General features: G+C 44.5%; 1 protein-coding gene across 1 annotated transcript in view; it reads left to right on the top strand.

The window, feature by feature from the left end:
* Positions 1-11,711, top strand: part of LOC119427226 (neuronal PAS domain-containing protein 3) — a 162,415-nt gene extending 150,704 nt beyond the window's left edge. Inside the window, exons 10-12 of the mRNA XM_037694805.1 lie at positions 5,133-5,280; positions 5,552-5,667; positions 10,046-11,711. Of these exons, the coding sequence (XP_037550733.1) occupies positions 5,133-5,280; positions 5,552-5,667; positions 10,046-11,643 (1,862 nt within the window). The 3' untranslated portion in view covers positions 11,644-11,711. The remainder of the gene's footprint in view (positions 1-5,132; positions 5,281-5,551; positions 5,668-10,045) is intronic.
* Positions 11,712-12,004: the final 293 nt, after the last annotated feature.

The following is a 12,004-nucleotide window of genomic DNA, read 5'->3' as shown; positions in this document are numbered from 1 at the left end:
TCTGAGATGGTCTGGGCTTGGTTCTGAGGTGGTCTGGACTTGGTTCTGAGGTGGTCTGGACTTGGTTCTTAGATGGTCTGGACTTGGTTCAGTGTTCTTGGTTGTAGTTTTACATGAACGTTAATTGTTCCATGAAAGTAGGCGGGGTTAAAGTGAAAACGTCTCATCAGTTTGTCCAACGCTACTACTTTTTCTGTCAGAACCAGCTGGACATGTCCAACATGTCCCTCTGTGTCCTCATAGACTAAACGCTGTTCCCACAAAGACAATTCCAACAGAACTTACCTGCACGTGTCTCTTCCAGCGTTCACATTAAAAAGGCAACAGAACCGGAGAAGCACAATCGTTCAGACGAGCTGAGGGGAGCGTCTTTGAGACTCTGAGGTGAGGACACGTTAAAAGAGAATAAAGTCCTTTAATGGACCGGCCTGTCCTCTGCAGCCTCAGGCAAGCCTCCAGCACTGCCTTTCTTCTCCTCTCCGTCCTCCTCCTCCTCCTCCATCCTTCGTTAGTGAACCATCAGCCAGAGAGCCGTCCAAAACGTAGACGGGAGGAGAGGATGCTTCGTCTCAGGGACAAAGGTTTTCTCTGTCCTCAGGTTTGTGTCAACCAGGTTATGTTCGTTTGTCCCTCAGTAGGTCGTCACCACAGAGACACTGCAGACGAACTGACATGTCCATCAGCCTGCGGGTCATTTCAGATTCACACTGCAGGACCAGATTCAGACATCTAAAGGTCCATCTGTCCAACAGTCCAATGATACAGCAGTCCAACAGTCCAACTGTCCAACAATCTGCGGGTCATTTCAGATTCACGCTGCAGAACCAGACTGAGACGTCCAACGTTTCTGAAGTCCGTCCTTATGATCCTCTGCTTTATCCATGCGTCCCTGTCCAGTCCTCAGTGGAGACACAAATAACTCCTGAGATGAAACGTCTGTTTTTCAACCCTAACAAAGATCTGATCAACTCATCATTAAGAAATAATCAATAAATATTTTATGTTCTAAATTTTGAAGTTCTTGATCTAAAGTTGAGTCATAAAATTAATACTTGTACCAGCGTGCGTGCGTGCGTGATGTGGATCTACAGTGCATGTTTGTGTGCTGGGTGTAACGGTGCAGGTGTTTTGTGCAGGTACTTCACACAATGACTCAGTCACAGCTGATCGTTGTAGAAGTGGGCACTCCTTTTATTTCACTTTATTTTACCGTTAACAGACACAACCGAGAGTTTCTGAACAGTTTCCAACAAACCATCCCTGAACGTTTGTTTCAGAGGAACAGAGGTTTAAAGGTCCGCCTGTTTCACGTCAGCTGCGCTGAGGAAAACTCCACGAGTGATCCCGGATGTTTGAGGCAGACGGAGGAGAGGTGCATGTGCACGGTAAAATGTGAAAGTATTTTTAAAAAAGGAACTTGGGTCTACTACAAGGGTCATATTTGTACCTTGGAGGTAAAAAGTGTATGTTTATGGTATGACAGAAAGGCTGAAACATGTACTAAGTACCACGCTGCGACACTTCGAGGTACCTCGTCTGTATTGTACTTTTACTTTGTAAGAACGTGCCGACTGATGTGAACTTCTCTGCAACTGATGTTGCTCTTTAGAAATCAGGGCAGCCGCTGGCCCAGACACGGCTTGTTTTATTGTCTGCTTGCATTTTTCATTATCGTTGATTAATAAAAACAAACATATGTTTAAGAATCCTTAAAAGAACTTGTACACTAAAATACCGTGTAGAAGAGCAAATAACAACAAAATAGGGGTTTGCTGCTGCAGGCTGATTGGTTTAGTAAAAAGTGGCCAATATTCATTGAATATTTGGTGTATTTCTACTTGAAACATAAAGTTGGAGCAACAAACTAATGTACCTGTGTGGGTGTATTTCTGTGCTGTGATGTCTTTGTTTTGTACGGCAGAAAGTTGTGCTAAATAATCAGTGCAAGATTCAGTTTCCTACAGGAACACTCGCTTTGTTGAGAAGCTTTGTATTTCACTGATTTGTGCTGGATATTCATTTCAGAGAAGTTATTCAGCTCTGAATTGTTTTTTCTTGTTTTGCATCGAGCCAAATTGAAGCAACGCTCAGTTTTTTTATTTCATGCATTTTTTGTGACATTTTTCTTAACCCAGGAGAGAAATATGTTTCTGAAGTTGATCTAACTTTGTTACCTTTTACGGTCCTGACTGGAACACAATGTGGATTTATTTTAGAATAAATGTTGGTGCACAGACAAACTGAAAAAGAGATCCAACAATTTTCAGTCAGGTCATCTGGACAGTTTCTTTTCTGAAAATTGTTGGATTGAATGCCTGGATTATTGAGCATGGACTTTTTTAGTTTTGAACCAGTTTGACATGACTGTAGACGAGGAAGAGGGCCGGCACCAAAGGAGGGAGCGTGCCAAAGACACCATCTTAGCACCAACATAACTGGTTTGTTCCACTTTGGAGTAAGCTGTTTGGGGAAGAATCAGTTTTGTGTTGTGTGTTTCCTTGACTGATGAAGCCTTCTGGATGGAAGGTGAAACGTTTCAGAAAAAGAAAAAAAAGAAACTGTCCAGATGACCTGACTGAAAATTGTTGGATTATATACCTGGATTATTGAGCATGGACATTTTTGAAAAAGAGTTGTTTGGTTCCCGTTCCTCCTCTCGGAGCAGAACCTCTTTTGGTCAACAAAAAGACGATTGTCAGGCTGGAGACCGACGTCTCCATGTACGAACGTGGAAGGACAAACTTCCCTCTTCTCTTCAAATCCTACCTTGTTGTCTCCGACCTGCTGCCTTGGACCCCCCTCTGTGAAGGTGGTTTGTGTTTCTGGCTCTTCAGGGGCGAGTTGTCTGTTTTTAAAAAAAGAAAAAATGAATTTGGCACTTTCCTTCCTGGTTGTTAAGAACCGTGACGTGGACGTATTGTTGCATCTCTGTGTTGTTCCTGTGGACGGACTACCTACAGGCATCACGTTGTTTGTGTGTGTTGTTTACTCTGTCGTACAAACAAAGCAAGGTCACATTCAAGGTGACATGATCTCAGCATCTCTACCTTAACATGCAAACAAGTTCTTTTTCCTCCCCGAGCGAAGGAGCAAACGAGAGCAGCCGTCCAACCAGAGTCAATTACTGCAGCCCTGGGGATGTCGTCTTAAACAATGCTATTAGATTCTAATAGTTTTTAATTACTGGCCTTCTTTTTCTATAAATCACCCCCTGCGTTCGCGCTCTTTCTTCTCTGTCATGGAAAACCTATTTGTGTGCGTAATTAAATTGAGAAGCGGGATATGAATTTAGTGGCCTTGGCTTCTCGTCTCTGACTGTTTCTGTTTGAGCAGCTCCTGATTAATGCCAATACATATTGCTTGAGATAACCATTTAGAGTTAATTTAGCCAAATTTATTACTGGCGCGCCGTCTCCGGGTGGAGCAGGGGGTGAGGGGGATGGTCCACCTTCACAGGGAGGTGAGACAGCGCTGCCTGGTGTGCAACAGGAGCTACTGCAGCAGCTTCAGCTGTCTGTTTTCAGACTTTCAGTCCATTAGTGGAGGAGCTCTAATGTTCTATCAGCTGCAGGAAGAGGTTCTGCTGCTGCTCTAAAGGGTTTGGAGAGTTTGAGTAAACTGTGGAGCGTGGATCTAGAGTCTGTGTCTATGAAGAACAGAACGTCAGTGATCAAGCTACAGGATGAGCTGGCACATTATTACTACAGACAGGTGAGGGGGAACATCTGGGGAGGCAGTGGAGTGCATCAGACGTTTTGTCCTTGAAGAAAGACGTGTTTGAAGCAAACGATGTCGTCGCATCGTCACACGTTCTGTTTCTCTCTGCAGGGCTCAGTCAGGACCGACCAAACGGTCTTTAAGGAAGGAAAACCAGTGAACAACTGGGATTCACTCAACTATTTATGGCGGGAACTGACAACTCACCACACAGACAAAACCAGTTTAAACTGGTTCAGTCCAACAGGCTGAAAAAAAAACTCATCAGCACAACTGTTCTATCATCTGTCCATCCACCCTTCCATCCATCTGTTGGTCTATCATCTGTCCATCCACCCTTCCATCCATCTGTTGGTCTATCATCCGTCCATCCATCCTTCCATTGGTCCGTCCATTGATGCATCTATCTGTTGGCCCATCCATCCATTGGTCCGCCCATCCATCCATCCAACTGACCATCCATACATCAGTTCATCCATCTGTTGGTCCATCCATCTGTTATTCCATCTATCTATCCATCCATCCATCAGTCCATCCATTCAGCCATCGTCCATTGGTCTGTCTCATCTGTTGGTCTGTCTATCATCCACTGATCGGTACATTCATATGTTCGTCCATCTATTTGTCTATTCATCCATCCATCTGTCTGTCCATCTGTTGGTCTGACCATCATTGGTCCATCTAGCAGTCCGTTCATTTGTTGATCCATCCATTGGTCTGTTCATCGATCCATCAGTCTGTCCATCAAACCTTCCTTCCATTTATCCTTGCATTCATTCATTTATCTTTCCATCTGTCCATTCATGCATCCATCTTTTCATCTATCCACTGGTCCTTCTTTCAGTCCATCCATCATCCCTTGGTCCATCTGACCATTCGTCCATTCATCCATCTTTGTATTATCAATCTTTTTATCCATCCCTTTGTCTATCGATTTATTCATCTATCCATCTGTTTGTCATAATTGTTATAAATTTATAAACAACACATTTTAGATGTGAAAATATTAACATCTAAACTAAATTAGCACTTTGGAAAGATGATTTCAGGTTTGAGGATGTAGTTACTCATTTATTGGAGATATACCCAGAAATTCAAACACATCCACACACACACACAGAGGCTGGCAGTGAGTGCTGGTGTGATTAATGATGGCAGCAGCAGAACAGCTCTCAGCCAGATGTCACATGACATCTGATGATGACTGTCTCTTCTTCTGTCACATCTTCATCTCGGTTCCTCTGCCTCTGTCCAACTCTTCTGCTCTTCATCCAAGTTTGCCCTAAAACCTGTCTTGGTGAAAGTCCTCAATGACGTGTCCGTTTGGGAAATATCTGTGGAGAATATCAAAGACAAACTTGCATTTAGATCACAACCAAACCTTTTATTGTTCCCTGTGTGTGTTTCTGCCCCAGTGATGAATAAAGGTCAGTGTGTGACCAAGTATTACCGGTGGATCCAGAAGAATGGCGGCTACATTTGGATTCAGTCCAGCGCCACCATCGCCATCAACGCCAAGAACTCCAATGAGAAGAACATCGTCTGGGTCAACTACGTCCTCAGGTCAGAGATGAACTTTGTTTAGATGTTGTCTTTGATGTGCATTCCCCCCAATGTTTATTTGACAATAAATCAAATAACAATAAATATTGATTAATCTATTTCTGCATCTAAATTTCCATATGTTGAATTATAAATGTTCTAAAACTAGGATTGTAACATGTTTCATCTTTGCTTCTGTACTTCATCTTCTAAATTATTTTTAAGTTTTCTGCAACAATAAATTAGAAAACAGCTTTTATTTTATTTCTACCACCATGTGTTTTCTTCGCAGTAATCCTGAGTATAAAGACACACCCATTGACATCGTTCAGCTGCCAAACCTGCCAGAGAAAACGTCAGAGTCTTCGGAAAGCTCAGACTCTGAGTCCGATTGCAAAGAAAACTCAGGTAGGTTTCAGTCTGATGGAGCAAAAGAGCAACCGGATGAACAAATGAGGCAGAATATCGTGAACACAGCTGAAACAAACTAAAAAATAAGCTAAAATAGGTCATTTTTGGTCACTTTTCATGGTTTTCATATTAGGCAGTAAATTGGGCTTTTTTCCCCATGACATAGTTTTTGCTCACAACTGTTTAAATGTTAAAAGTAAAACCAGCAGGAAGAATTTCTGCCTAAAAATAAAAGTCAAAAATATTTTATCAGTTGTTGCCAGTGTGCAGCTTGTGCCAGGCTGGATGGTCCCGAGTGCCAACAGCTGCAGGGACTGGGAACTCTCCAGCAGTGAAGCCACTACATGACAACATGATCAAATGCATCAAAACTACACACAAATAACACAAATTCTCTGAACCTCACAAACACAGTAAGCATCTGAGCTAAAGAGACCAACAATCCCAACATGATGCATCTGAACGTTTAACAAAATAAAAAAGACTGAAGGACAATAATCCAGCCTAGATGTGATAAATGCATGAATCAGTTTTTCTGCATAATTTCTGGACAAGATATTTATAACTTTAGTGATATTATGCAGATGGAGGAAAACAGGCCTAACTTTTTTAATGTGGGGGTTAAAATACATTCTGATCAAAAATAACATATTTTTACATTAGAACTGGAGGCCACATTAATGTCATCTACAGGAAGTGAAAGACTAAAGTTTATTCCTAAAACGCTCGGGTCCAAAAACCACAATCTCAGTCTTGTCTGAGTTTAAAAGCAGAAAATTAAGTCATCCTGGTTTTAATGCCTTTAAGTCATGCTAATCTAAGTAACTGATTGGATTAATCGGGTTTCTAAGTATCATCAGCATAACAATAAAATGTTATTCCATTCTGTTTAATAACGTTACCTATTTGAAGCATATATAAAGTAAAGAGCATTGGTCCAAGCACTGAGCCCTGAGGAAGACCATGACTAACTTTGGTGTATGAAGAAGATTCATTATTCACATTTACAAACTGGAATCTATCAAATAAACACGATTTAAACCATTTTAGAGCCTGTCCTGTTATTCCAATATGTTCTGCAAAGACAAGTATGGACACGAGTCCACTGTCTTAACAGGACATATATTCAGTTTATTTCTATAGCAACAAGTTACAACAAGAGTTGTCTAAGAGCGCTGTACAAAAACATTCAAATACATTAAGAAAACAATTAGTAAACGTTTTCTATCTAAGGAAGCAGCAGATTGTGTTGTATCGTCACATCGTCACAGTCTTCCATCCTGAGGAAGCACAAAGGAGACAGTGGAAAGGAAAAACTCCCTTTAACAGGAAGAAACCTCCAGCAGAACCAATATATTGAATACATGGACCCAAGTCCACTATCTGACAGGACAAGTATAGACACAAGTCCACTGTCAGAGGCCATGAGAACATAATTAGCAACTTTCTGCTGTTCTGTTTTTGTTTCTATGATGAAATCTAAACGTTCAGATGTTCACACACCTAAAGATACATCTGCCCAACCTCTGCCACTTACCCAGGACCAGATCATTGAGACAACAGTTTGGACAGATATTCAGATACCTCTCAGTCCATGTTTGTCTAATAAAGTGGAAAAATCCATAAATATGTCGCTTCACCATATACGTTGCATCTATTACTACTCTGCTGCCATCAAGTGGCTGAAAATGGTACTGCTCAATTTTTTAATTTATTTTTTTCAGTCAGAATGAATGAAAACAGTCATATCTCAGCCAAAAATTGGTTTATAAATATGGGAAAAGTCCATAAATATGTTGCTTCGGCCTATAAGTCGCAGGGCATGTAAATTATGCAAAAAACTGACTTATAGGGCGGAAAATACGGTACATGTTTTTCAGCTGTGGGAAGAAACCGGAGCGTCCGAAGAAAACCGACGCAAACACGGAGATAACATGCAAACTCCACACAGAACGACCCTAGGTCCAACCGGAGGACTGTACCCAGGACCTTCTTGCTGTGAGGCTACAGTGTTAACCACTACGCCATCGTGCTACCAGCTGTGACAAAGAGCAACCAACACTTACCAGAAAATACAACTCCCATTGTAGATGGACTGAATGGACCCGAGTAGGAGATCCAAAACCCCAAAGTAGCTCATCAGGACACCATGTGGGACACAATCGTAAACCTTCTCCTTGTTAAATAAAATCCATGAAGATGAGGTACAATTAATACAAATGTGAAATAAACTGTAAAAATAAAAGTAAGCACTTCCACACGAGCTAGTGCTTGAAAACTTGTTTTTATATAAAGTTAATATTGACACATGTGGCCTGTAATCGGCTCAGCATCCTGCAGATACAAACACTAACATGAACATGTATCTATGTGAAAACAAAAGTTGAATTTAAACACAATTGTTGGGAATAAAATAATACATTTGGCAACATTTGTGGCTGCAATGCTGAGTCCTAGCATACACATTATAACTGAATTAAAACCAACACAGGACCTCCACCTTGAGAATAATTTGAAGCCCTGCAGCCGGCGCTGGCACGACGCGACTCGGTGCCAGCTGGTATTTTTGCTGGAGGATAGTAATTCTGGCATTTTGTCGGCTGCAGCGAGTTGCCAGCTGCAGCAGGAGGCAGCCGGCGTCCAACAGGCCCAAGGTGCTCGAACTCAGCATGTTCTCAAATGAGACAGCTGCCCTTTGACCCTCCTTCAGTTAGGATCTAATCTATCCAGAGTAGACGGAGGTACGGTGTCCGGTTGTCTTTATAAAACCTGATGTTACGAGGCAGATTACCGTAGATTATCTGCTCTGCTTCCAGTTGAAGTTCTCTCATAGTTTTCATGCTAAAAACAAAACCATCATATCCTCTTCTACTTCTGTAAGAATGATTTTACAAAAATCTGATCAATCTTTGATAGTCAGATCAGGATTAATCTGCATTACTTCTACAAACTTCATACTGTGCTCATTAATCCAAACCCTAAATTCCCATTCAGCCTTTTTAGAGACCTCTAAAAATATTTGGTGTATTTGGCAAATATCTTAAACGCAACTTTCTTACATGTCTTTATAAACTTAGGGACTTAACTTTTGGTCTAAATGTGTTTTGCTTGGAAAGTCCAGTTAATGAAGACAGTTTTCCTCCAGAGAAGTAATGAGTCGATATTCCAGGTGCTATTAGAGTCGAGCTGCTGCCAGCTGGGCCGTCTCTGCCTTTGGTTTGTGCTGGCAGACTTTAAAGAGTAATTTGCTGGACACAATCAACGTGCCTGAACAGCTACAGACGCTGAGGACATCATCACAGCCGCAAAAAATTAATTTAATTAAAAAAATGTGAAAAGAACCGTAAAAAGAAAAAAGTTGCACCTGAGATTCAAATCCACAACTGCCCTTTAACAGGAAGACTTCCACCAGAACCAAGATGAGCGTCCATCTTCCTCGACAAGGTGGAGGTCGAGGGGACAGGAAGGAGTCTCCATAAAGTTCTTAAAAACAGGGTTTTGTATTTTTAGTTTACAAATTAAAACCACCACTTTACAAAACATTATTACAGTGAAACAAGAAATAGAATAAAAAAATTAAGGCCTAAGTGCATAAGTATTAACACACACACACACACACACCCCATCCCCTGTGGAGCCACGTTTAGCAGAAGTTCCAACATCAAGTGTCTTCAGGTCTTTTTCCATGATCCTGGTCCATCTGACCTGGACTTTGTGTCCATTATTTATATCCAAATGTCTCCAGCTCCTTCAGGTTGGACAGTGCTGCTTGTGTCCAAGAATGTCCAAAACAATCCAGACTCTCAGTTTGACTGAACCGCTCCAGGACCTGGTTCTGTTCAAACCAGTGGAGTGTGTCGTCACCGGTGAGGTCAGGGTCGTTGTCCTGCTGGAAGGTGGACCTCTGAAGTCCAGCATAGCTTCTAGTGGTCCTGTGGACAGATCCTCTAGCTCATTAGGGTTATCTTTGTCCTCCTGGATGTGTCTCTGATTTGTGTCCTTCTGTCCTTCCCTGTGAGTTTTCGAGGACGAGCCTCTCTGGACTGGTCTGCTGAGGTGACATCTTTTAATTCCCAGTAAGGGAATAAAAGGAGCTCTGTGGGAGGTTCTGGTTCTGGGCTATGTTTAGAATCCACCCTGGTCTGTGCATTCCCACACCTTTCTCTGATCTTTGTGGAGAGTTCCTTGGTCTTCATGATGTCTGTTATGTGGCGGTAGCGCTCACAGCTGACAGGTGTTGATTCTGGAGGATCAAAACACAGTTCTCTCGTGGTATTTTAACTATTTATGTAATAATTTGGGACTTCACAGCAAAAAGGGGGTGAATATTTATAGCCCTTTAACATTTTAATGTATTTTTAATTTCCCTTGGCAGACAACGAAAAGCCTGAGGGGAAGTCGGCTCAACAAGTGGAGCACATCGAGGACCCGGACAGCAAACGCCAGCAGCCGCACGGGCAGACCCACTGCTCCTCCGAACAGGAGACGAAGCGGCACGAAGAAGGAGACAGCTCCAGTAACCCGGAGAGCCAGGAGAGCGACGACAGCCTGGAGCCTTCAGATGGAGAGCAGGAGCAGGAGGTCACCAGGGGAGGGGTGGGAGAAGGAGGAGGCAGGCTGGGGAGGTTAGCGGGACTGGGAGGATTAGAGGGTCTTGGTGCCATCAGTGGACTGGGTAATCTGGGTGGCCTTCATATTAAAGTTGAACACTACGGAGAAGGTGAGGAACTCCAACTGCACAACTCACAAACCTCCTCAGAGGAGGAGGAGCAAGATGAGGAGGACGAAGAGGATGAGGAAGAAGGGGGAGGAGTCCAAGACTGCGACGGTGTTAGTGCCGGCCGCACGCTCCAGAAGAGGAGGAAGAGGAGGAAAGTGCAAAAGTGGGACGGGTCACGAAGCAGGAGGCTCCGTCTGTCAGTTCCACTCAGCCCTTCAGCAGCAGAAGACCTCACACCCCCGGCCGACCCCTCGGAGGCCTCGTCCATCTCCTCTGCCCATCTCCTGACCTCCTCTGAGTCCCCAAACGGCACAGGAGCAACGTCCTCGGTTCTGAAGATCAAGACGGAAATGGCCGAGCCGATCAACTTCGACAACGACAGCAGCATTTGGAACTACCCCCCCAACAGAGAGATCTCCAGAAACGAGTCCCCGTACAGCATGACCTCCAAACCACAGGCCCCCGGGGGTCTCGAGACCTTCCCGTCGCCGCAGGGGGGGTCTCTGCACGTGGTCATCCCTGACTCTGTCCTCACCCCTCCTGGCACTGAGGGGGGAGCAGGAGGGGGGAGGAAGCCTCCTTACAATGGAAGCTCTGCGCCATCGTCTTCTTCCAGCGCTACAAGTTTAGCTCCTCCTTCCAACACCTCCTCCGCCGACCCCCTGTCTCCTCCTCTCTCTGCCTCCCCGCGGGACAAGCAACAAGGCACTCCTACCACCTCCTCGTCTTCTTCCACCTCCTCCTCTTCGTCCTCAACCAGCTCTTCCTCACTGCTGTACTCCGGTGATCTTGAAGCTCTCCAGCGTTTGCAAGCGAGCAACGTGGTTCTCCCGCTGGTCCACCGGGTCACCGGGACTCTGGCTCCCAGCAGCACGACAGCTCCACGGGTCTACACGACTGGGACCATCAGGTACGCGCCAGCGGACGTCACTCTGGCAATGGCACAAGGGAACCTCCTCCCCAACGCCGCCATGAACTTCGTGGACAGCTCGGGGTTTGGTCTGGACCCCAAGACGCCCATGGAGATGCTCTACCATCACGTCCACAGGCTGAACATGACCGCCGCCGCAGCCGCCGGTCCGTTCGTCGGATCCACGGCGCCCGCGGGCGGTAACGGCACATTAGGAGGCCCGATGCCGGCGGCGGCCAACGTTTTCACCACAGCCGAGGGCCTTTTCTCGACGCTGCCGTTCCCGGTGTACAGCAACGGGATCCACGCGACGCAGACGGCTCTGGAGAGGAAGGAGGATTAATGCAAAACCTTCGAGACCGCATTACTGTGCAACCTGGAACCATCAACTGTGTCCGAGTCTAAAGACTGCGCAAGAGTGAAACTAGTGACAGAGTTTATGTGAACGTTTATCAGCACGGTGCAGCACTGTGTGTCTGAGGACAGGAGACCACTGCAGCACTTTGAATCTGAGCAACTGTGCTGGACTGACCCTCAAACATGCCCCGCCCCCTTTTCTCTATCTTTTGTTTACTTTATCATCCTTCCCTCTCCATCTCTCTTTGTGGTCAACAACTTGTTTTTTCTTTAGCGACCAGAGAATTCACGTTGCCTACGGATTCATCTGGAGCCTGACGGGGATCATTTTTCTTGTTTGACTTCTT

This window comes from Nematolebias whitei, chromosome 21, assembly GCF_014905685.2.
Source record: "Nematolebias whitei isolate Nwh7 chromosome 21, NemWhi1, whole genome shotgun sequence".
Classification (NCBI taxonomy): Eukaryota; Metazoa; Chordata; class Actinopteri; order Cyprinodontiformes; family Rivulidae; genus Nematolebias; species Nematolebias whitei.
Note: the sequence above shows the minus strand (reverse complement) of the source record. Positions and strands in the feature narration are given on the sequence as shown.